Source organism: Cinclus cinclus, chromosome 28 (assembly GCF_963662255.1).
Source record: "Cinclus cinclus chromosome 28, bCinCin1.1, whole genome shotgun sequence".
Lineage (NCBI taxonomy): Eukaryota > Metazoa > Chordata > Aves > Passeriformes > Cinclidae > Cinclus > Cinclus cinclus.
Genome location: NC_085073.1, coordinates 3,121,335 through 3,147,163, shown reverse-complemented (window position 1 = coordinate 3,147,163; position 25,829 = coordinate 3,121,335). Strand labels below are relative to the sequence as shown.

General features: G+C 48.4%; 1 protein-coding gene across 3 annotated transcripts in view; it reads right to left on the bottom strand.

Annotated features, from left to right (window-relative positions):
* Positions 1–1,049: 1,049 nt before the first annotated feature.
* LOC134054268 (DNA-binding protein RFX2-like) overlaps positions 1,050–25,829 on the bottom strand; it is a 62,863-nt gene continuing 38,083 nt past the window's right edge. For 2 of the 3 annotated variants that reach the window (XM_062509882.1, XM_062509883.1), the window contains 13 exons: positions 21,897–21,971; positions 15,795–15,976; positions 13,420–13,539; positions 12,344–12,459; positions 11,420–11,538; positions 11,002–11,114; positions 8,671–8,822; positions 7,730–7,827; positions 6,398–6,547; positions 4,703–4,911; positions 4,257–4,410; positions 2,655–2,697; positions 1,050–2,507 (listed from right to left, as the gene is read on the bottom strand). In XM_062509882.1, coding sequence (XP_062365866.1) covers positions 2,401–2,507; positions 2,655–2,697; positions 4,257–4,410; positions 4,703–4,911; positions 6,398–6,547; positions 7,730–7,827; positions 8,671–8,822; positions 11,002–11,114; positions 11,420–11,538; positions 12,344–12,459; positions 13,420–13,539; positions 15,795–15,976; positions 21,897–21,971 — 1,638 coding nt within the window. In that variant the 3' untranslated portion in view covers positions 1,050–2,400. The remainder of the gene's footprint in view (positions 2,508–2,654; positions 2,698–4,256; positions 4,411–4,702; positions 4,912–6,397; positions 6,548–7,729; positions 7,828–8,670; positions 8,823–11,001; positions 11,115–11,419; positions 11,539–12,343; positions 12,460–13,419; positions 13,540–15,794; positions 15,977–21,896; positions 21,972–25,829) is intronic. The other variant, XM_062509884.1, reaches the window with a different exon arrangement.

Below are 25,829 nucleotides of genomic sequence, written 5' to 3'. Positions count from 1 at the left end.
TAGAGGCAGATTTTCTCAGGGTTAGGAGGTGCTGCCCAGTTCCCCTGGGGGAAATAACCTCCTGCTTCCAGACCCGAGATTCCCAAAGGAAGAGGCTCTAACTGGTCCAGCCAGACTGGGCATAATCCAGAGGGAGAGTGAACCGAAGGCAGAAGCTGAGGCTGAACCTTCCCAAGGGGTCAGAGCAGGAATGTCCCAGCACTTGTCACATCCCTCCCACCCTCACTGCTCCCATCCTCTCAATTAGTCTGGAAGCTTAAATAGAAAATCCTCCTGTGGCCCTGTGCTCAGTCTGGTCCTCCAGCCTCTCCTCTCCTCTGAGGCTGGCTGTGATGGGGTTACCCCTATACACAGCTGCTGCCCCAGGGGGAATCTACCTTCTTGCACACCCCAGATCCTGCCCAAAACTGCTTTAATTACCCTGCCCTGGGCAGCTCCTGCATCCCCCCATAGCTGCTGCAGCATCTCCTGGCACCTCTCAGGGATCACAGAAGAAATGGGACCACGACACTCCTTGTGCAGGCCTGAGTATTGGATACACATTTATTACTGTTCAGGTGTAGCTAGGAATTCTGTGCAAAGGGGTTTGGGTGCTCCTCCAGCCTCCTCACACGCTGCTGCAGAGCTCCAGAGCATCTCCTTTGCACGCTGGCTTCCCTCAGAGGAAGAGTTGAACTTCCTCTGGCCCTCAGTGGAAACAGGGCAGTTAAGATTTGGTTGCTCAGTTGTTTATTTAGACTCCCTTATCTCATCAGCAGGATCCTAAGTGTGGACTCTGACCTGGGGAGTTTTCATGGTTATGTACATTTAAGTCTGCCTCTCTCAATTCTCTCCTGCCACTTCCATTTGAGACATTTACAGACAAACATCACCCTGGCACAGCATGGGACAGAGGGAAGATGTGCCACTGCACACACTCTCATTTCACTTGCCATTAGGAATGTGTTTGAAAGTGTCACAGCTGCCTTAGTGCCACTGGGAACAAGAAAATCAGAGATTTGGATAGAATATACTCTGCTAGGCAAATGTACACGAGACCCCTGGAAAAGCTCACACCAAACACCGCATCATTAGAAACCATAATAATAAAAGCTATTTATGACACAGCCTTTATTCACAGAGAGATTTGCTCCAGGGCTTTGTTTTTGCAGGTTAGCTTGATGACAGATTCCCCCCCTCCTCCTCTGCCCTGTAGCCCACAGAACCCCAGTGTAGTCCACAGCATCCCAGGGCAATCCATGTCAGCACAGGCCCCCCAGGACATGGGAAAGGGGGAAAAACCCTGCTGAGCTCCCCCAGCTCAGCCCCATGGGAGCCACCCCTGCACTGTCGCTGCAGGAAAAGGCAAAGGGAACCAGGGAGGGAAATGCCATTGGAGTGCTGAGTCCCCGGGGTCTGTGCCAGCCTCTCCCTACCTGGGATGGGCTGCTGGGCCAGTCTGAGCTGTGCTGGCCCACCTGGAGCAGGGGAAATGGGAACAAGGCCCACCCTAAGGCACTGCGGTCACACACCCTCGTCCCTGTTTCAGACCCTCCTTCAATGCCAGAGTGACATGGAGTGGGAATTTCACAAACCCCTGGATGTGGGACCAGTTCCTGTCTGCCTGGGCACCGTGGAGGATGGGGATTGCCACGGGATTGCCACGGGATTGCCACGGGATTGCCCCCAGGCATCGTGATGCGGGGGGACAAGGAACACGCTCTGCCTCCAGCTGCCACTGCCTCAGAGTCCTTTGGTATCTTGAGTTGGCATCCCAGGAGCATTGGGGTGAAGTCCCAAGATGGGAGATACAGAAGCAGGTGGGAATGCTCATCCCATAGTCCCAGAGCACGCCTGTGTCCGCCGGGATGTGCAGCCTGGAGCCTCTCCCCAGGCAGGGACGAGGGACACCAGCTGTCCTGTGCTCCCTGCTGCAAGAGATTTGGCAAAGCCAGAGCCAGGACAGCTTGTCTGGAAAGGCTGGAGGAGAAGGGCCGGGTATTTTTCCTTCTTCTTGGGCACTGATTGGTTCAAGTTTGTATCACAGTGAAGTCTGAGACGTGGGGAAGGAACCCAAAGCACCTTCCCTGACAGAGAAAGCCTCGTTTGTGCGCCTGGCTCCGGCTGGAGAGCGAGGACAGGTTCTCCCAGCCAGGCACATCCCACCTGCTGCTGACCACAGAGGCTTCCATCCCTTGGGAGCAGACTCTGGAGCTTCTCCCTCCACTCTGGAGGGACACTGGTGGCCAAACCAGCCCCGTCCCAGCGCCTGCCCCGGCTCAGCCCATCCTCAAACACAAGTAAACATAAAGAGAAACTAAGAGGCACTATAATAACGCAGATGCGGGGAGGCCCGGGCTGGGCACAGCCAGCCTGGCTCCGGATGGCTCCGTCCAGCTGGGGAGAAGCCGAGTCCCGGTGTCAGATGTCCTGCAGAGAGTGGCCGGGCTCGCAGCGCTCCCGTTTCACCAGCGGCTCCCCCAGCGCCCGCTCCGGGTCCACCTCGGTGCCCAGCTCGCTGATGTCATCTGCAAAGGACACGGCTCAGGGCAGGGAACGGAGCCACCAGGAGCTTCTTCCCAGCACAGCAGGCTGTGAGAGGCAGCAGAGGCTCTCCCCCTCCCACAGCCAGCCCAGCCTGACCCAGCAGAGCTCCCGGCAGGGAGGGCAGGTACCTTTGTCCAGCAGTGTCGGGGACAGGGATGTGAGGTCACCAAACTGAAAGAAAAAGGAGTCATGGGGTCAGTGAGGCTTCGGGGAGCCAAGGTGCCAGACCTGCTCGATGGCATCACCAAACAATTTCAACCACCTGGGAGAGACCGTGAGCATCACTGCTGGTGGTGGAGAGCAGAAATCCAAAACAGCCACAGGTTTTGGGGGAAAAGCCTTCTGTTGCCATTTAAACCTCTGGACAAACACCACACACAACAATCCAGGGCAGGATTTAGCTCTGGAATGAAGGGAGAAATTTTTCCGTCTTCCAAGTGATGACCAAGTGCTGCCACAGGCGAAGGTGGTGCCTTTTCTCCAGCCCTTTCCACCTCTCAGGCATTTCCCCTCTCCTGGACGCCACCTTCATCTCTCTGCAAAGCCTTTGCAGTGATGTCAGAGGGAGTTTGGCCAGCAAGGCCGTGGTGCCAAGTGGAACCAGAGAGCTCCTTGGCCCTGGAGAAGTGGTGTCCCTCTCAAAGACGGGGTCTGAGACACCAAATTGCTGTGACAACAATGCTGAAAGGTCACGGAAAGCTGGGCAGCAGCAGGAGCTGAGCAGAGTGGGAATTGCAAAGTTCAGTGGGAATGGAAGGACACGATTCATCCTTCTTTGCTGGGAAGAATCAGCCTCCTCCTGGAGAACAGGAATATTGCAAGGGTTTAATGAAGGAAAAGCCTGAGGGATGAGAGCCTCCCACAGCTGGGTTTTGCTGGGAGCCAGTCTCTGCCTTGCATGTTCCTTTAATATCAATAAAGGTGGAGGTTTTGCAGGGAAGAGGGGGAGTCAGCACTGCAGTTGGAGCAGCGTGGGAGGGGGAGGGAAGGCAGAACCAACAGGCTTTGGTTTGCCTGGCTCCCTACATGAGTTCTGTGGAAGCTTCAAGGAGCAAATGAGGTTAATTTTGAGCACATGGGCTCAGTTTTAAACTAACAGTAGTTTCAACAGTGCTGTCACAGGTTCATCTGGGGCTTTTAACTCTGTATTTCAGAGAGAAAAACTGGATGTGGCTTCAGCTAGGCAGGACAGGACCTGCCTGCAAGCCAGGCACCAGACTTACTGCCTGATTGGTGAACCAAAAAAAAAAAAAACCCCAAACCCTCACAAACAGCCCAAACAACCCCATTATCCTCTTCTTCACCTCAAAAACGGAGAGAGTGGCTGACTGTACACGTAATGCTGGAGCTTGTAGAGGCCTGGAGAAGTTCAGTTGCTAAAACAACTTTTTTTGATAATTTTTGCTTTGATTAGATGGACTTTGCCCTGTCAGGAATCCCAAGGTCAGGGCTGGCAGTCACAGGTAGTGCCGAGAAGTGGGAAGATCCTTTCCTTCCCTCCTCCAAAAGCCTCCAAAGCCCAAATGATGCTCAACCACCCCAAAACCAAAATCCATCAGCTTAGGGAAGATGCTCCAGGAGCTCTATCCTTGTACCAGGCACTCAAAGCAACTCAGTAAATAATTTATGCTGTAAAACAAGCTGAGAGCACAGTGCGATTTGTGAACCAGAGGTGTCTCTTGAGGAGCTGCTTATTTTGGGTTGGTTTGTAGGGAGTAAAGGATTCTCACCTCTCCCATGACAGCAATTGGGGTCTCCCCTGTTGCCTGGGCCACACGATGCTCCACCAGGTAGAACATGTACTCGTCGTAGAGCAGGCGGATCAGGTGGAAGGAGCCAAAGCTGGCGGCGCTGCGCAGGGTGAGGTCTCGAATCACCATGGAGCTGGGAAACGTCAGGAATAAGAAATCTGGGTTGAGTTTTACACCTGTGCTGTGGCTGATGTGAGTTCTGGATCTTGGAGGTACTGTGGGACTCAACACTGTCTCTGCCTCTGACTCAAAAGTATCAAAACACTTTAAGTAATTCGTTTACGGAGTGTCATATCCCCACCCTGAAAGGACACCAGAACCACAGTTTCATGGGTGTAAAGAACTTGGCCTTGGCTTTTCAGGGAGCTCTTTACATGCCCCAAGCCTGGTGCAGAAATACCCCCAAAATGAGAAAGAAAATGTACCTGTAGAAGGACCACTTCAACAGGAACTGCCTGGCTGCCTTGGGGAAGCTGGGGCTGCCCTCGTGATGCTTCAGCACTTGAGTGACCACATTGTCCAGCCAGCTGGCCCACTGGTCCAGAGAGCTCTGCTGCTGCAGGGTCAGCTTGAAATCCTGCTCCAGCTTCTGTACCATGCCCTCCTCACACTGGCACACCCACGAGGCTTGCTCCTGCTCAGGAGGAAGGGCTCACAGTTACTCCTGTCCTGCTCCTGCTCAGGAGGAAGGGCTCACAGTTACTCCTGTCCTGCTCCTGCTCAGGAGGAAGGGCTCACAGCTACTCCTGTCCTGCTCCTGCTCAGGAGGAAGGGCTCACAGTTACTCATGCCAGGCATGGTGTTGTCTCCCAACCCAGGAATTAATTTCTAGCAGGCAAGTGCTGCAAACCAGCTCTGAATCATGGCCCCTCTGATCTTTCTGGACCACAGTATTTTTAGAACTACATAATTTTTGGTAATAATATATATTGTTTTTCACTGGAAACATAATTCTTCACTGGAAAAGTGGTAAAGCACTGGAATGGGGTAACCAGGGAAGTGCTGGAGTCACCACCACAGAAGTGTTCAAAAAAATGAGTGGATGTGGGGACACGGTTTAGTGGACATGGTGAGGTTTAGATGAAGGTTGGACTGGATGATCTTGGAATCCTTTCCAGCCTGAATGATCAGTGAGTCTTAAAGAAGCTCCTTTTCCACTGCTCACAGTGAGGTGGAAAATTTACCCAGTGAAGTAACAGCAAAAGCATCACCTTGTTCATTCAGCTGGGGATTGAACACTGCAGAGAACCTGTCTGTGGAGCCCCAGTGTAGGGCAGTGAGGAGCACAGCAGCCCAGTGGTTACCATCAGAACCTGTCTGTGGAGCCCCAGAATGCAGCAGTGAGGAGCACAGCAGCCCTGCCCGTGGGATACCTGGTTACCCTCAGAACCTGTCCCAGAGTGCAGCAGTGAGGAGCACAGCAGCCCTGCCCGAGGGATACCTGGTTACCACCAGAACCTGTCCCAGAGTGCAGCAGTGAGGAGCACAGCAGCCCTGCCCGTGGGATACCTGGTTACCACCAGAACCTGTCCCAGAGTGCAGCAGTGAGGAGCACAGCAGCCCTGCCTGTGGGATACCTGGTTACCACCAGAACCTGTCCCAGAGTGCAGCAGTGAGGAGCACAGCAGCCCTGCCCGTGGGATACCTGGTTACCACCAGAACCTGTCCCAGAGTGCAGCAGTGAGGAGCACAGCAGCCCTGCCCGTGGGATACCTGGTTACCACCAGAACCTGTCCCAGAGTGCAGCAGTGAGGAGCACAGCAGCCCTGCCTGTGGGATACCTGGTTACCACCAGAACCTGTCCCAGAGTGCAGCAGTGAGGAGCACAGCAGCCCTGCCCGTGGGATACCTGGTTACCACCAGAACCTGTCCCAGAGTGCAGCAGTGAGGAGCACAGCAGCCCTGCCTGTGGGATACCTGGTTACCACCAGAACCTGTCCCAGAGTGCAGCAGTGAGGAGCACAGCAGCCCTGCCCGTGGGATACCTGGTTACCACCAGAACCTGTCCCAGAGTGCAGCAGTGAGGAGCACAGCAGCCCTGCCTGTGGGATACCTGGTTACCACCAGAACCTGTCCCAGAGTGCAGCAGTGAGGAGCACAGCAGCCCTGCCCGTGGTTACCTGCACGTTGGCGAAGTCCACGCGGTTGAGGTCGCTGAGCATCTGGTTGATTTGGGACGTGTTCTGCAGCACGGCGCGCGCCGCCTGCGCCAGGTGGTTGAGGGACGTGTACCTGCGCAGGGTCTGGGCAAAGGCACTCACCACCCCCACCTGCAACACAGCACCAACACTGCTCCCTGCCCGGCCCTGCACACACCAGCACGGCCGCCGGCCCTGCAAGTGTTCAAAACGCTCGCGGAGGTGGCGCTTGGGGACACAGTTAATGGTGGCCTGGCTTGCACAAGGAAATGTTTGACTGCTTGTTAGAGGTCTTGTCTCTGCCAGTCCTTCCCTGTCCTTGGGGCCAGAGTTCAGAGCACTTTCCCTCAAATCCACACTACTGGTGCTTGGCCTGCCTTCCCCTCTTCCCTTTTTAACTTGACTGCCTCTCACATCTCCCTGTTCACGTGGGAACTGAGGTAGTTCTGGGGTAGTGGTTGGACTCAAATCATCTTAAAGGTCATTTCCAACCCAATCCTTGTGCCAGGTACTTGGAACAACTCAGTCAATCCTTGGGCACAGATGGTAGTGAAACATGTTGAGGGCACAGTGTGGTTTGTGAACCAATGGGGTCTCTTTAGGTGCTGCTCAGTTTGGGTTGGTTTGTAGGGAATAAAGGATACTGATCTCTCCCATTACATCTCCCTGGTTGCCTGGGCCTCACAGTGCTCCACCAGGTAGAACATGCACTCATCACAAAGCAGTGGAAGGACCCAAACTTAAACAGTTCTGTGATTCCATTATTTATTCTCTTTAAGCTACCAGGCTTTCACACTCTGCCTCCAGCAGAAACCAGCAAGGTGGGAAAAGGCAGCAAGAATCCTTGATTTTAGGAAAGCAGGAGCAGGAGCCTTGACTCCTGTGCTTTCCAGGACAGCCTCATTCCAGGGAAGAGAAAACAGGGAATGGTCCCGGCCCCAAGGCTGCCAGAGCTCCAGGAGCGTTTGGACACCGCTCTCAGGGATGCTCAGGGTGGGATTGTTGGGGTGTCTGGGCAGGGACAGGGGCTGGATTTGATCCTTGTGGGTCCCTCCTAGCTCAGGATATTCTGTGGCTCTATGATTTTCTCCCACAAAGCTTCATCTGCAATTTCAGGACACAGGAATGGCTCCATAGACAGAGCATCACCAGCTTCTGGTACAAGGAATTGTCCCACCTGTGCTCCCACTCCTGGCTGATTTTGGTTCAGAATCAATCACTGCACTGTGCCAGGTGGCCAAACCCTAGTAGGAATTTCCAATCCATGTGGAAAACTGCAAGATGCAGACACACACTGGGCCCATCTCTGCTCACCTTGGTCTGCACAACCTGTGGGGGGAATTCACTCATGGCATTCATCAGCCACCCTTCCAAACTCTTGGCAAAGTTCCGGATGGCCTGTGTCAGCGTGCCTGCAAAGAAGGCTGCAAAGTCAGAAAAGCTGTTCTGTAGCATTTTTGGGTACCACTTTCTAGCTTAGGACTGCTGGGAAAGCACAGCCCGTGGGCTGGTTAGCTGAGATGTCAACTCAGCACCAAGGAAAACAACTGGGTTGATGCACCCAAATTATTCTTTGATGTTATTACTCAAACTCTTCTTCATCATCATCATCACCATCTTCTTCTTCCTCTTCCCCTTATTCTTACTCTTACTTCTTATTCTTATTCGTACTCTTTCTCTTATGACAGTTGGACTTAATGATCTTAGAGGTCTTTTCCAACATACACATTTATATGTTTTATTATTATTATTATTATTATTATTATTTCTTTAATACTTTTCTTATTCATGGCCTTTCTGAACATTTTCCAAGCACTGAAATTCACTCTTCAAAGACACCCTCATGCCCCAGTTTGTGAGTGCCCTCAGAGGGACATTTGGGAATCCAAATCAGAGAGAAAACCCTTAATACCCCATTGTTAATCCCCCAAAAAGTTGACCCCTAATTTCCAGGAGTGCAATCAGGAACAGGGCATAGGATGGTCCTGTGAAAACAAAGAACTCCAAGGAGCCACATCCCAAAGAGTCCCATATCCAAATAGTGTTTTTCACCTGACTCCTGGCCAAAATCAGGAGATGTGCTATGCAACACACCAAATTTAAAAGGGAGGGGAATTCTCACGGGGTACAAAATACCCACCCAGAGCAATGATGCAGGAGCACCTCCAGGTGTAAAAACACCTCCAAGTGGAAATCTCTGTGGCAAGTGGTAGCCAGAGTGAGATCAGACTCAGGATGGGGCTGTGGGTACTCACTGGGCACTGGCCTGAGCACGTCAGGGATCAGGATCTCCACCAGGGCCTGGTACAGGATGTGGTCACAGCTCCTCATCCACTTGAGGATGGGCTCATACTTGCACAGGGTGATCAGTTTGTCCTTTGGGAGGGTCCCTTCGGGTTCCTCTTCACTGCAGGAGGAGGAGGAGGAGGAGGAAGGAGACAGAGTTAGCAGCAGGTTTGCATTCAATGATTTCCCCCTCCCTCTGCATTTCTAACTCCAATTTTCAGCAGAAAAAAAGATGTTTGTGTGCCTTGCACAAGGAAATGTTTGACTGCTTGTTAGAGGTCTTGTCTCTGCCAGCACCTCCCTGTCCTTGGGGCCAGAGCTCGGAGCAGTTTTCCCTCAAATCCACACTCCTGGTGCTTGGCCTGCCTTCCCCTCTTCCCCTTTTAACCTGACTGCCTCTCACATCCCCCTGTTCATGTGGGAACTGAGCTCCAGCACAGTCATTTCAGCCAGCAAAGGCTCAGCTGGTTCCCCCTTACAGCCCCAGCTGTTCCCAAAAACTTCTCACCCCTCTCCTTCCCCTCTGCTCCCAACCTCCTGAGCCACAGCACCGGGGACAAAAACTTTGCAGCCAATGTAGGGCAGGTTAGTTGATACTGAGATGTTTTCAAGGTGTTTAACACCTCAGCACCAAATGCTGAATGTTTTCAGAAGCAAGGAGAATGAATGTTTAGATGAGAACAGAACATATTGTCTGTAACTGACTGAGGTCAATCCAGCTTCCATTATTTTTACTTTGGAGATGTATAAAGGCACAATATATTTGTTACACAACAAGCAGAATGAGCTGAAACCTGAATTCCCTGCCAGAGCATCACAGCAGAGCTGCTCACCCACACATTGTGCCAGGAACTGGGAATTTGGAAGGGTCTTTCCCCATGCATTGCATCAAAATCATCAAAGCCAAGCCTGGGACATGCTCTAAAGTGGAACTTCGAGCCTCAGCCTGCAGAATTTAGAATTTTAGAATTTTTGAACTCCATGGGCAAAGCTCCTAAAAAATCCCACATGGAGAAACAGCTCATGAAACTTGCTGTGAAGTGCATCCATGCATTCATCTTCTCATGCTTGCAGTGTGCCACTTCCCTAATATTTGGGGTTTATATTTATATTTATGTATTAAGAAGGGGAGGGAGTGTGTTATTTACCTCTCTGGGTTACTGGCAGAGGTGTGAGAGGTGGGAGAGCCCTGCAGAAAAGTTGCCTCCAGTTTCCCCTGTGTACCTAGAAACAGCTCCTGGGGTGTTGCAATCTGCCTAGGAGCTGTTATCTCAAGAAAATGAGATTTTAAACCGAGCAAAGACAGCTGCAGTGATTCCTTGCAGGAAAATATCCCCATGGCAACATCTACAGGGCCATATTTTACAGATTTTTGAGGGATTTTTGTTTATTACTCAATGTTTTACCATTTTTCTTCTGAATGGAAAACCTTCATCTTTATAGCATCAGTGAGTGGACAGATTTGTGATGGAAATTTTAAGAAGAAACCTTTCCAAACTTTTGAAACTTTTTCAATTTTCTCTGTTTTCACTTATTTCCATTCCCCTGGAAGCAGCTCCCAGTGCATAAAGGATGAGGAAAAGGCACAGCAACCAGCCAGGCAGGAGTGAAAAGATTAAAGCAGCTTTGTTTGCAATGATCTGCCTCAAAACACGAGGCACTGACAGGTCTGGGCAGCCAGGCAAGGCAGAGAGTCACTAAAATCCCTAAAACCTCAGAGAGTCCCTAAAATCTTAGCCAGAGGGTAGCACTGATTCCTGGCAGGGAATCATCACTGTCTGCTCCTGAGCACTTGGGGAAGCAGGATCCCCTTCTTTGCTGCAGGAGGTGTAAGGGACACGAATGTCCAACCTCAGGATGAGAGGAAAGAGCCTCAAGTCACCCCAGGGGAGGTTCAGATTGGACATCAGGGAAAATTTCTTCACTGAAAGAGTGATCAGGCTTCAGAACAGGCTGTGCAGGACAGTGGTGGGGTCACCATCCCTGGAAGTGTCCAAAAATCGTGTGGATGTGGCACTTGGGGATGTGGTTGAGTGCTGGGTGGATGGATGGACTCGATGATCTTGGATGGCTTTTCCAACCTCAGTGACCCCACAATTCTCTAATCAGAGCAGACACCTTCCCAGAGCTCTGAACTTTGCATTACAATATTTAATACTTCCAACACTCTTTGTCATGGCTCTGCAGGGCAGAAAACCATCTCAAATCATCCAAAGCACTCAAAAAGGCAAAGAACACTTGGTGCATCTTAACAAGAAATCTATCAGCAAGAAAATGGAGCAGGGAAGGCTGGGGAGTACCTGGAAGGCAGAGCAGTGGGGCCATCACTAGGGGGTGCCTTGGGACTCCAGAAGGATTGCCACAGCTTCTCGATGTAGTGGAACTGGAGGTTCATCACGACATCCAAAGTAGCCTGACAGCAAAGAGCACCACGGGGTCAGCACTCAGCTTGAGTGCTGCCACTCACAGTAAATAATTTACATGGAAAACAACGGGATTGGCACCGTTTTAGTAACCAGCCTAACAAGAAACAGGTCATGTGATGAAAAAAACACATAAAGCACAATATTTGAGTTGTGATTCCTGGCAAACAAAGCATTCCAAATTATATTTCAGCTTTTCCTAAGAGTGGGATATGAGCTGGTCACATGAATGATGTCCCACATCAGTTAATAAATCAATTACAAATAATCACCAAAGAATACTGCAAACAATCACCTCACAGTGTCTCCTGTAGAGAACCTGCAGAGTTTTCACGTCGTTCAGGGTGAAACCTTCTTGTAAGAGGACGTTACCAAGATCAGGGGCTGGGAACTCAGGAAAGACATGGGTTACATCTGGGAAAAGAAATTGGGAAAGATGCTGAGGGTTAGAAAAGCTCAGAGTACAGGTGAGCACAAGGTGCTGCTGTCACTGGAGGCTCTTTCATGTTCCAGCTGGGATGAGACAGGAAAAATGAGATAATTTAGTCCTTTCCCTGATTTTTGATGGTATATTGAGAAAAAGCAAACAACCACAGCCCAGTGGGCTCAGTGGGGAAAGGAAAATGTTTCCTTTCTGATTGTAGTAAGAGAAATAAGAAAACATTATCCTCATCTACCATCCATTAGAATTTCCCCAAAGCCTGGAAAATGTCTCTCTGGTATTTAAGGAGTACAATGGGGAATAGAATTGGACAGCAGAAGTGTCAGGAGCTGGGATTTGTGATGGAGACACAGATCCAGAAGCAGCAAATCCAGAGGGTCTGTTCCACAAGGAAAAGGTCAATATGAATCATCTCCACTCAGATCCCATTGCAGCCTTTGCAAGGGGGAGAATTGCTTTCCTCCCTCTTCCAGGACCTCCACTCTTAGATAAAACCAGATGAATTAAGAACATGCTATGAGGGACCCAACAGACCCATGGACTCAAGGAAAAAGCCTTCCTGGAGTCAGCAAATAAACTTAGCAAGTGTGACACTACAAAATCCTATAGAACACACACTATATATAAATTATATATATATCTGAAAAAAACAAAATGCTGCAGATTTATTAGGAAAGCACACAAATGCACAGCAGTCAGGACTTGCTGGATAAAACTTTCCCCTTAAAGCCCAGATCCCAGATGGGGAATAAATCATCACCAAAGGAGGCTCCTCACCTATGAACTGCTGGTGGTGCTGGCTCTGAGCAGCCACTGACTGCTCAGGTGTGGTGTGGGGGTTGCTGTTGGATGCACTCTCTGCCATCCCATCCATCTTCTGGGCTGCTCTGTACCTAAACCCCATGAGAATTAGGATGGATTAGGATGCACACAGACAGGGGAGAGCACCTACACAACGTTTATTTGTTGTTTACAACACACATCTGTGAGTTCATGGAGTGGTTGGTACATTTGAGGCAAACACGTTGAGGGCTGATCATTTATATTGTGGACTCAAATGGAGGGGGAATGAGAAGCTCATTTTGAAATGTTTTCCCAAGATGGAATTAAAGAGGCTAAGAAGTTTGGTGACACCAAAAAACCAAAAAAGAGGAGCAGAACTGCAGGGGGTTCCAGAGCAAACTCTCTCTCAAGCACTGACTTTTTGCATTTACTATCTGTTTGGGAGCTGAAGAAATAAATTCTGCTCCTTCTGCACTTCAGCAACAACCAGAAGTGTCCATGCTTGCAATGAAGGCAATACCAAATCCTTTTCCACACTGGGAAATTACTTTAAAATCTTTATAGTTCCTCAGGCACAAGACTAAACATGGCACTATTTAACTTGCACTTTTACACAGAAAAACAACCAAAACACCAAAATCCACCCAAATTCAGCACAAAACCCCAGGTCCTTCACATTGATTTGGCACCAACATCTCCATAGCTGAGATCCTGGACCATTCTGGCTACAGGGAGGCTGTGAAAGGTGGCACACAAGGTGGAACATGCCACTTGCAAGGAAAATAGGCAGATAAACCCCATTCCATGGAGTCTCAGAAGGTTTTGGGTTGGAAAAGTCCTTTAAAGGCCATCTGGTCCAACCCCCTGCAGTGAGCAGGGACATCTTCCACCAAAACAGTCTCATCCAACTTGGCCTTGAATATTTCCAGGGATGGGGCATTACCTGGGATAGGTTTTGGACCCTTCCACAGCTCGGCTCTGGTTCTTCAGCACCACCTGGTTTGAACTTTGAAGCAGAGCCAAATCCCAGGGACCTGCTGAGTATTTGGGCAGGGCCTGGGAGCACCTACCTTTGCTTCTGGTGGATGGGCTGCTGCCTCATGGCCATGTACTGGGTGTCCTCCTGCAGGCGGTTCAGCGGTGACTCTGGCTTCAGGCGGATCCCATAGTAGTGATATTTGGAATTTCCCCTGGAAATATCAACTTAGTCAGTGGAAGGGGCATTGAGGCCCTGGTTGCTTGGACAACACACCCCACTTCGTGCAGAACACGGCTGCCAAGCACTGTTTGAGTGGCTGAAGGGATGAACTACTGAAATGCCATCATCCCTTAGAAAATTTAAATCCACGTGTGGCCAAGTGCAGTGGCATCCACCCTTAAACCTGGCCAGGTTTGCTCCAAACAACCCGTGGTGACTGGGGAAGAGAGGAGGGAAATACTACAATAAAAAGTGTTATTAAACAGAGTGAATGAAAGACCACAGGGGACACTTTGTTATTTGATTAGGGTTTAGGGATTTGTTTTTTCCATAAAAAACGAGTGTCCATCTTCATCTAGACTTGGATAAAATGAGCCTGACTGAATGGCCCACTATGAAAAGAAAAATGTCCTTTTGTTGCCAGCACTTCTGCAGCAACAGCACCAGGCTTTGATGTGGTTTTGTCCTTGGAGCTGCTCATTTTTGTAGGTTTTGTAAAAACAGAAAGCTTTCTGCCAAGGACAGGAGAATTCTTTCTCCTTTGCTGCTGTGGTGCTCCTTAGGAGGATGTGATTCCACCACACTGGAGACAGATGTGTCAGCTGAAGTTTTCCCACCAAACTGGAATTTTTTGGTCCCAGTGGGAGTGAGGACAGTTTTGCAGCCATGGACATGTGGTGACAGTGTCCAACTTGGCTTGAGCCCATTTGTCACCATAAATGGGTGAACTGAGTCCTCAGAGGGAGAAAAGAGCAAGCCAGGGGAGCACCAACAGCATCTCCAGAGCACAGGGGGGAGGATTAAAATTCCTTTGCTATGTCACTAAAACTGGAACTAGAGGCACCTTAAATCCAAGGATGCTTCCCATTGGGAAAATTAGAGAAATATAAGACAGGAGTATTTATCAAATTGGCTTCTTTTCTGGGGGAAATTTGCTCTTTTCAGGGGCCCAGTTGAATTGTAGGGTCATTGTGACTGCACCAAAGGGTTTTACACACACCCCATGTTCAGCCCTGTCTAAGTGATTGAAGTGCTTGCAAAACAAATAACAGCTGCGTTTATAACCTAAAATTACAATGAGTAATAAAATAATGGGGCTCAGCTCTTGGTCAGAATTGAGGTTCACTGTTCCCTTCCCAGCCTGCACGTTTCTAATTTTCAGTGGGTTTTTTTTTGCTTTCTTGTTTATTCTTTAATCCTTGATGGGATTAAAGAATTTCTCTCCTCCAAAGAAAGCCCTTCAGAGCCCTTGCATTTGACCCAATCTAGAGAAATCCAATGCTCCCCTGCTCTTCCTACAACTGTTACCTCCACATTCCAGCTGTGGAATGCCTTGGTCACATCTGGTGTTGTTCTCATTGAAAAGCCCAGATATTTAAGTTTGAATTTTATTGTAAAATCTTCAACAATCAGAGCAATGACTGTTTTACAGGCAATATATTATCCACTTGTTAAATATTAGAAGCTGGGATAAAGTTGACACTCAGCTGTGCAGAAGCTTTGGATGGTCCCTTGAAGGACACATCTGTAATTACAGTTTATTTTCTCATGTTACACTTTTCTTGTAACATCTTACAGATCTTTGATGGTTTAGAAGAAAAAAACCCTCTTGCAAGATTCAGCCTGATGTTTTGGGTATTTCAGAAATAAACCATTTATAACTCCACAACTTGTCTGTACCAAAGCTGTGGGCACAGGGTCTGTAATGGGGGATCTTTACTGGACCCAAAATGAGAAACTGCTTTGGTGACCCAGAATTTTGGGCTCTGCAGTGAAAATTGTGAGGATGAGTTACCTGATCTTTGTCAGACAATGCAGAATCTCTGGAAGGGACCACAAGGATCACTGAGGCCCTGCCCAGACACCCCAACAATCCCACCCTGAGCATCCCTGAGAGCGGTGTCCAAACGCTCCTGGAGCTCTGGCAGCCTTGGGGCCGGGACCATTCCCTGGGGAGCCTGGGCAGTGCCCAGCACCCTCGGGGGAAAGAAGAACCTTTCCCTGAGCTCCAGCCCAAGCCCTGACACAGCTCCAGCTGTTCCCTGGAGTAATGGGATCCTCATGGGATGAGAAGCAATTCCAAGTTCACATAAAACACATTTTCCCACCGGGTCAGGGTCGGTTATTTCCGTAGATCTCAGAATAGAAAGACCTGAACCTTCTAAAGAGGCTCAGGAGGTTCTGAGTGCACCAGAGATGCTGCAGTGGGGTTTCTTTATGTTCATTTAACTGCAGATTCCCACCAACCTGGTGCCCAGGCGCCGAGTCCTCAGCCCCATGAAGACAGAGCGGATGAGCTTCCCGAAGGACGCGGCGTTGACGGGGTCCAGTTTGTGCTCCTGGCAGTGCCGCAGGTAATGGTTGTACAGGGAGCTCCTGGGCAGGCTCACACCTTCTGCTGTCTCGTAGTTATCCAGCAGCCACTGCAGCTTCAGGCAGGGAAAAATAAAGAACATGCAAGTCTAAAGAGGGCTGGGATGTCAGGCGGGGTCGGCGCTTAAACATCCGGATCGAGAAGTTCGAGAGAACGGAATAATTAATTTATATTAGTTAATTCACATAACTTATGTATTTATAATATATGATTATAACTAGAATTTTTATATTGTAATTTATATAACTCTATGTTAGTTTGCAGGATGGCAAAAGCACCCCCAGCCCAAACAAAGCCAGTCAGATTTTTCATTAAAACACAGTCCTGCTGCAACCTCAGTGTCCACCTCGGGTTTGGATGAATTCCTGCAGAACCAAAACAAAGCTGTAAAAACTCGCATTTTCCAAGGAAAAGAGATCTTGAGACACTGCCTAAGAGAAAATAATTTTAGGGGAAGCAAATTGATGCAAAGCCTTTATTAATTGGAAGATTGGCATGTCTGCAACAGCTCCCTTAACAATAAAATTAACGGTTGCCAAAGCAACCTTCAAAATGTGAGCGAATCCATCTACTTTGCAAAATTTACTGTCTGAACTTCTGACATGGCTGTTGATTAAAATTTGCAATTAATATAAATTATTTATACCGAGACAGTCTGAAAGGGCAGGTCCAGCACACGGTGTCAGCTCAGGAATTCAAATGCAAAGCCCCCAATTTCCTTTAATTGACTAAATGACTTCAGCATCAATAAAATGAGTGTTGTAATAATTGAATTTTGGAAGGAACGGGATGTACACATGGACTAGTATCAACAGGGTGGGTAAGAGCCCTTTCACAGCCATGAGGGATGTCTGGGATTAACATTTTCCAGGCTTCCCTCTCCCCCAGATCTCCATCCCTGCACCAGAACCAGCTGCATTCCCACCAGATCTGGGCACAACAGACTTGGGCTGTGGATGCCAAAGATCAGCTACAGCATCTCCATACACTGAAAGTCCAAGCACATATGGGGACTGAGCATGGATTTAGTCTAGAAATCAGTGGGATTTGACAAAGCCCATGGATTTGCACTCAAATCCTTTCCACTCCCAGTATCCCTCTCTTTTCTCCCATTTTCTCTTGGTGACATTCCAAGACCTCAATTCACCACAAGGCTGGAGTTTTACACCAAGAATTCTTTGAAAGACAACCTGAACTGTGTGTGACATCTCTGGCACCTCCCTCCACTGAGCTGTTTCCAGTTTCTGTGTTTCATGTCCCACTCTGCTCTCACACAGAGGCTTTGCAGCACCCTCAGGGTATTCTGTGGGTCTCCTTCACACATCCAAATTTAACCTACTACCTCCCAAAGTCATCTGGATCCAAAACTGTGCACTTTAAGCTCTACAATAAAACTATTCCATTCAGTTGGAGAAGAGAAGGCTCCAGGGAAAGCTGAGAGCCCCTTCCAGTGCTTAAAGGGGCTTCAGGAGAGCTGGAGAGGGACTGGGGACAAGGGAGGGAGGGACAGGACACAGGGAATGGCTTCCACTGCCACAGGGCAGGGCTGGATGGGATATTGGGAATTAGGAATTGTTCCCTGGGAGGGTGGGCAGGCCCTGGCACAGGGTGCCCAGAGCAGCTGTGGCTGCCCCTGGATCCCTGGCAGTGTCCAAGGCCAGGTTGGACATTGGGGTTGGAGCAGCCTGGGACAGTGGAAGGTGTCCCTGCCATGGCAGGAGTGGCACTGGGTGGGCTTTGAGGTCCTTCCCACCCAAACCATTCCAGGATTTGTCAGCTGGAGCTGATCCAAATCCAACCACAAACTCCCACGACTGCAGTCATCAGCTCTGGTGGCCTTTGGAGCAGACCAGGGGCTGCCACAGCTGGAGAAACCAAAACCTCCTGGCCTCATTTCCCTCTGTCCTGCTTCTCTTCTCCTCCTGCCACCTTCCCCCAGTTCCAAAGCATCCAAGACACTCTTTGAGGTGATCTGCCACAGACAATGATCATTTCCAACCCCCCCCCAGTTCCAAGAGATGGTTTCTTTCTGATCCATAAGGATCCTTCCTGCTCCCAGCTGCAACACAGACACCCCTGGAAGCCCCAAAAACTCCTTCTGTGGCCGTGAGCCTCCCTCAGCCATTCAGCTCCCTCACACTAAAGTGGACCCCAGTGATTTTGCCATAAAACACCAGCAGAAATTCAGTTTTTAGGTTGTCCATATCTATGTTAATTTTGGTCCATCTCCTATATTTAAAATATTATTGCTTAAGAGCCTTTCAAAAACTTAAACCAGGTATTTTATTTATCCTATGTAAGATACTGAATGTGCATCAGATATTTATCTCCTAAAGCTTAATCCTTAAGCATTAAAAAAAAAAAAGTTTTGTATTACTATGGAAAATTCAGATACAGATAAACCCTCTCATTTAAATTTGATTCTGAGCATTTTTATTCTAATCCCTGATATTTCTAGAAGATTCCCTTCATTTCCCAGCTTCCTTTTCCTGCAAATGTCTTTTTATATTCCCTTAAACATCGCAGAGTTTCACAATATGAACTCCCACTATTGAATTAGAAATTTATTATGAAGCACACAAAAGAGCTTGAAACAGAGATCTGTCAGAATATAAATAATTTTCCAAACGTGATTTTTGCTCTTCCTGGACAACTAATAACACACTGGGTGCTTAAAATGAGAAAATTAAAAACTCATTCCATTTGAATCTCTTATTCTGTTTGCTTTCTGAATTTTGTTCAGTCGTGACAATCAGATATTCCCCAGTTTATTTCTGTTGATGCCATGATCAGGTTCCAATAAAATCACTCTACAGCCACATGCTGCTGTCGTTGTTATAGGCACTACAGGGGAACATTTAATTTTCATTTCTTCCTTAACTTTATTTCTATTTGACTGTTTGGTTTCCTTTGAAAAAAAACACTGGCAAAAACCTCATCCTGGTTCTATCCAAAGGTTGAAAAAGCCATTCTTGGGGCTGGCTGAGGAAAATAAAACCTTTTTTTTTGCAGGTCCAGGTTTGGAGAAGTTTTCTTGTGGCCATTTCTATGAAATATAAAACAAGAAAACATTTGTGGGTCATATTTAAGGTGTTTTTAGCTGGGACCATGAGCAGCAAGATCCTAAACTTCCACTCAGTTGAGCTCAGTGTTAGGACAGATCCATTCACACACAGGAAAGAATTCCAGTGGGGGTTATTCTGTGGGTTTTGGGATTTCATTTTGCAGACAATGAGGAAAAAAAACCCATTTTCTCCCTACTCTTACTTGTGCTGTGGATATCCCAGAGCCACAGGGCCTCAACTCCTCCAACTTCAGGCTCTTGTGTACAGAAATTGTAATTTTCTCTGATTTCTTTGCATCATCTGCAAGCTCATAACTGGCAAAGAAATAATCCCCTGCCCCAGGGTCTCTGCCTCTGCAGTCCCACATTGAGATGATTTCATCAGAACCATCCTGTGTCACTGGGGCTCAGCAGGGGCTTCAGCCTCCCCACTGCATATTTCAAGAGCACTTAAACAGCCTCTCAGGGAGGTTTTGAAGCCAAATTCAGTTATCAAGCTCCATTTCATATTGATTTTAGTTAAATTATGTGAAAAATTCCCTCTGGACTGAGATACCTTTAATTGTCCTCTTACTTTTTTTTAAACCCCAAAAAATCTGGCATGAACCATCTGCTGATGGTAACAAAGTAAACCTCATTATCTCAAGAATTTGCACATTTCAAGAACACCAAATTTAAAACAAGGGACAGAAGACAATGAAGAACTCTGCAACCTTAAAGACTCAGAGCAATTAAGTCACAACCAAGTGCAATTAGCATCATCTCCCCATTTCCTCTTGCTTTTGTCAAGCTGGAATTTGCTTTCAGCCTTGACAAATTGCAGTCACCTGCTGCTTCCCTCTCTGCTCCTCCAGCAGGAGCCTGACAATGCTGTGTGCCAGCCATGGGGAACTTGGGATGGGTAATGCTCTCCCTGGTGTTGTGGTTTTGCTCTTTGCCATGAAGAGGAGGGAACTGGAACATCCTGGAGAGCAGGAACCTTTTGTACCACAGGGGGAGCTGGGGAAGGTTCAGCACTGGTGGTCACTGGGATGTCCCCACACCTGCACTGGGAGCCAGCTCTGGCCACCTGCAGCCTGCAGGTGGTGGCTGCTCCATCCCTGAAGCATCCAAGGCTGGGTTGGACAGAGCTCTGAGCACTCTGCTCTGGTGGAAACTGTCCCTTCCCATGGTAGGAGGTTGGAATTAAATGAGCTTTATGATTCTTTCCAACCCAAACCATCCTGGTCCAGCTTCCTGCTCAGATCAGGGCACACTTCCATGGGGCTCAGGTCCCTCACTCAGATGAATCCTAAAAGAGCCTCCCTGGGCAATGGCACTGGAGCTCCTCCAGCTCTGGACCTCCCTGATCTGGTTCCCCAGGGTGCTGTGTCCCCTTCAGGCACTGCTCATCCCTCCTTTTGTTCCCCTGTGCCCTGGGAGGGCCGAGCAGGGACACTGGGGACAGCAAGGACCCTGTGGGGCTCCTCAGCTCAGGCTCAGTGCCCTGCCAGGGGGAATGACCCACCCCAGCCCTGGAGCAGCACCTTCAGAGGAACCAGCTGAGGGTGGAGGTGTCACATGTGCTCAGCAAGGAGTTGGTTTGCTCCAGCGTTTGTAAGAGCATTTAAACCTTAGGCCAGGCTATGAACCACAACCTAGAACCAGGGACATCAAGTTCTGCACTTCTACCCTGCAAGACAAGGGTGGGGAAGGTTAATCAGGGGCTGGATAAGGCCCCCACTCCATCCTGCACAGGTTGTGGTCAGTGAAATCTCTTTTCTACCTTCTGCTTTCTTTCCTGCCCTTTTCCTGATTTTTTTTCAAACCTTGTCCACGATGAACAAGAAAAGCCCTGCAGAGCAACACAACCCTTGTGCAGCACTTTAGGAGTGTGAGCCTGGCACAGCCTGGGGTGGGAAGGATGCAGGAGATGCTAGGAACAGGGACTGCCTGATCCTGCAGGTTTGTTTCCTCAGCTACAACCAGAAACCTTCACTCTCCACCAGCTGAAATAAGGACTGAGCTCCCCCAGGAGCCCTGACCTGGAGACTGAAATCAGCTGAAGAGAATCAGACTGGTTCAAAGTTCCTTTTGTTGTCTCAGGCTATTTATCTAGGGTGAAGAAGCCAAAGATCTTGTTTTTGTTTTTGCAGGCCCTAAGAATGACAAACAAACCGACCCCCAAACAGAGAGGAAATCTGTTAGAATAGGGAAGCACCACTTTGTGCACTGGGATTTATGGGTGCAGGATGTGCTTGAGCTTAATGCAAACACAAAGAAACCAAGGCAAGTCCAGGGACTCCAACATGACCTGGATCAACCCAAATCTCACCCAAGCATGTGCTCAACCCTCAGTGTTCCTGCTTGGGAGCCACAAACCAAGATGCAAAGGCCCAGCAGAACAGTGGGAATGTCACACAAAGCAGGGAAATCGTTGCAGAGTGCAGAGAGAGAGGCCCAGCACATGGATTTAGCACAGCATTGTGACAGGAATGGGCTTCCTGAGGCACAAAGAGAGGGGAAAAAAAGGCATTCATGGGCTTTTGGTGTGTGCTGGCTGAGGGGAATCTGTCACAATTCACACAGAGTCAACGCTGAGGATGCAAGTAATTTTCCAGCCGTTTTTCAGTTCCAGTGAAAGGAAAAGAACTTCCTCAAATGTGTTTATCTGATTGCCAGCAATTTCCATTGCAAGGCAGATGAAATAAATAAACACAGGGCAGAGGCAGTTAACAGACTCCTGAGCATCTCAGCAGCAAACATTATCATATGGCACTTTTTGCAGACTCTTTCTCCCTGGGATGGGCTGGTTTGGACAGCACAGCTCAATCACAGGCTGGTTTTAAATGACTCGTGCTGTTGAATACACCGAAGAAATAACTGTCCTACCAAAGCAGGGAAAAGGTTGTAAATTCTCATTGTAACTTACATGGCTGTTGAGCAAACTGCTTTTGTGTGATGTAATCCCTTCATTTTTTTGTAGGTTTTCAATCGCCATTTCAAGCTAAAGAAAAATGTGCACAGGAGAGAGAAAAAAAAAGGAGAAAGAAAGGAAATCAGATAGTTAGCAACAGCCAGGATTATTGTTTCTTTATTAATATTTGAATGATTAATGCTTTATATCAACAAGCTTGTGGAAAAGAGGCAAACAGATGAGCACAGTTGGTGTGGATGGAGCTGCAGTGGCATTACTGGGACATGCAAATGGACACACAGCAGGAATCCCCACGGGAGAGGGTGACAAAGCCAGGCAGGGGGGATTATCTTCCCCTAAAAGTGCTGCCTATTTATAAAAAAAAGCACTTTTCCTCTTCTTTTTTTCCTTCCTGCTGAGAGAAAACCACCACCAGGCAGATCCTCTGCAGCAGGTCAGAGACTGGCTGCAGAGTTGTACCCACACCTTCCAAGGAGAGCTGGCAGTAATGATTTGGTTACTGTCACCTCTTCATATTTTGTCAAAAAAACCCTAAAAAATTAAATAAAACTGAGGTGTGAGGAGAGTGCATGAACTGGAATGGATAAGGGCTCTCTGATGCTGAGAGCTGCAAAGGGAAGAAGGGAGGAGCCAGGTTCCAGTTGAGTTCTTCCCCAGAAACCAGGATGGAATATTTGATGCTGCCTGTGCTCTGGCTGTGCTCTGTTTCTCTGGCTCTCAGAGGAACCAAGGTGAGGCTCCTGAGGAGCCCCTCACTCCCTGTCTGCCTCCTGTTCCACTCCAGCCCAGCTGTGGCTGCTGCCTCGTGCCTCAAACCCCTCCTGAACCCTTCTTGTCTTCTCCATTCTGCTACTGGGGCAGAATTTGGTAAGCTCCTTTAGCAGATGGCTGCTGGTCCCAAAGCTCCAGTGCTCTGCTGGTCCCAAAGCTCCAGTGCTCCTCTACAAGCTTTTTGCAAGAAAAAAATACAACCCAAAACGTCCCAAAACCCCACAGTAGAGCCTGGCAGAACGGAACCTGCTGTTTGTGTCCAGCAGATGCTCCCAAACCCCGTTATCTGTGCCCTGGCAGGGCAGGACAAGGCAGCAGCACACGGAACCTGCAGCCAGAGCTCTGCTGCCTCTGTCCTCATTTAACACCTCTGTGGGCACACTCACATCTGCAGATGATCTGTCCCTGGCCTCCTGCCCACACTCCCAGCCCGCACTGACTCACTCCTCAGTGGAGATTAAGGCTGAGATAAACGCAGCCCTTACAAAGCCAGGCTCTGTCACAGGAGGGTGGCAGAGCAGAACTCATCAGACCCAGCTCCTGAAGTGCCATCCAGCCAGCACAGGCACTGTGCCGCACCCAGCTGGGAAGGTGACATTCCACCTCCCTTGGTTTCCACCCCAAAGTGGAACCACTTCACCAAACTCAGTGTCAGATTAGTGGGGTTTGTGAGAACACTGCGAGGGACCAAAGCCTGAGTGCTGACAGAGCCTTCAGGAAATGAGTCAGAGTTAGAGGGAGACCCAATTTCCTTCCTCTGCTCAGGGGCTATTTGAGCAACAGCTCTGAGGCAAGCACAGAAATGCTGCCTGGCTTTTTGCTGTTGGCAGGGGTCCCATCCAAAAGGACACCTTGCAACTGCAATAAAAAATATCACAGGGGAAAGACTAAAAGCTCGTAAGCAGCCCTGCAGGAAGGTGAAGAGCTCTGAGGACCCACGTATGGGAGGTCTCAAGGATTTCCTCTCTTGGTCCAGACTAATTTAGGTGAAGATTAATAGTGCTGTGTTGGCACAGATACTGAATGGGACTGTTCCCTGTGCTGTTTCAGCCCATCTGATGGAGCAGAACATTGGGATTCCAGCAGAGAGGGAAGGCTTCTTAAGAAGTTTCTCAAGTATCTGAAGATTTTTCTTTAGTGCACACACAGATTTACCAAACATCTCTCAACCTCCTGAGGCAGCTCTTGGACCACTGCTAATTCTGAAGTACTCCCTTGTTTCTGTTCTCCTCTGGAGGTGCCCTCCTTGCTCTTGAGGTCTCTTCCCCACGCCCCCAACACCTCCAGTCCATCTCCTTCCCCACCAGTGACCACTCTGATGTCCATCCCCAAGACCACTGCAAACACTTTGGTTTCCCTGGCTCCATCTGCACGAGCTCTGCTTTCCTTTCCTCCCACAGAGCTCCCAATCCCAAGCCCCACCATGTTCTGCCAGGACTACCAGAGCCCCTCTGGCCTCTTTAACACCAGTCTTTCCCATTCTCTGTTTAGGCTGGGCATTAAACAGAAAATAATGCTCCTGCCCATGGATCTGATTCAGTGTCTGCTCCCCCTAAGCCACCCATCCTTTCTTGTGGGTGCCCAGAGCAGCTGTGGCTGCCCCTGGATCCCTGGCAGTGCCCAAGGCCAGGTTGGACACTGGGGCTTGGAGCAGCCTGGGACTGTGGAAGGTGTCCCTGCCCATGGTATGGAGTGGGACTGGATGAGATTTAAGGTCCCAAACCAAATGACTCCATGATTAAGTGAAATTCCAAAATTCCAAGCAGTCAAGGCTCTGCTCCATCCCTCTCCAACCCTGTTCTGTGCTGGAAGAACTGAAAGCCACACACAGACACAGCCTTGGACTGCCTGCCAGGCTCTTTTCCACCTTCTCCAGCCCTTCCTGAGATATTTTGTGTTAAAATACCTTCAAAAAGCTCTTTCCTATATGCAACAGAATGAATTTATCTCAGATGCATTTCTATAAAGGTAATTTTCTTTTTTTTTTTCCTTCTGAACAGCCTTATCTCATGTAATAACCACCAACTAAATCCATTAATGGGATATTTCTACTGACATATTTTCCACTTGGGCTGTTATATTGTGCTTATCACCATGGAAATTACAAAAACCATAAACAACAACAAGAACAAGAACAAAATCCCCCCAAAATCCAAGAGTATAGTTGTGCAGTTTTGTAAGATGCAGTCCCATACAGGTGATCCTTCCAAATAATAACTTTGAGCAAAAACCAAATGGTCCAGTGCTAATTTTTAACTATGAACAGTTAAAATACACAGACACACAATTCTCACCCAGAAATGAACCTCAGCATCTGACATTTTCTCTTCCACCCAAACCATAGACTTTTCCCCTATCCCTACCCAAGGTAGAGGACATTTACTACAGGATCAAAGCAACCTTTCAAGGCACAAAGATTAAAAAATATAAATAAAGTCTGTATTCTAAAACTCAGTGGGAAAAGAAAATACAACTTAACAGGCCAGATTTACAAGATTCTCAGTAGCAACAGCTCCAGTTTTTCTCCCTAGTGATGCTGCTCACATTTTAAATTCTGGCTATGTACCCTGAATGACACCTACATGAGTATTTATATTTATATATGAGTGCATAAACACACAGAAGTCTGCAGAGGGAGGTGAGCAGTGTCCCAGGAAATGAGCTCCAAGCACTCCTGGCAGCTACTAAGGGCTGGGAGATTCCCAAACCAAAGCCCTAGTGCTCCTTACTTCAAAAAGGCTGTTTTGGGTGAAGAGCTGTAAGCCCTCAGTCCCACCCAGCTGCACAGCTGTGCTTCCAGCACCTGCCACCTCAGCTGGCAGCTGGAGGGACATGATTTTAAAAAAATCAGAACTTTAAACCATTTCTGTTTGATCAGTATTACCCCAAAAGACATTTTCTAAACATATGGCAAGGACAGAATACACAGTGGTGTAGGAGATATATACATAGACTTTTTGATCACTGTGCATGATCAGCTTGATATAACTTATGTGCTAATTATCCACTGGGTTAAGGAAAGATTTCTCAGGTCTCTTCATAATTGAAGACATTTCAATATTTTGGGTAAGCATGTGTGAGATATTTGACTTATTAGAAAACATAAATAGAGACAAATCTTTAAAAGCCAAAATATTTTGCTTGGGGGGGGGGGGG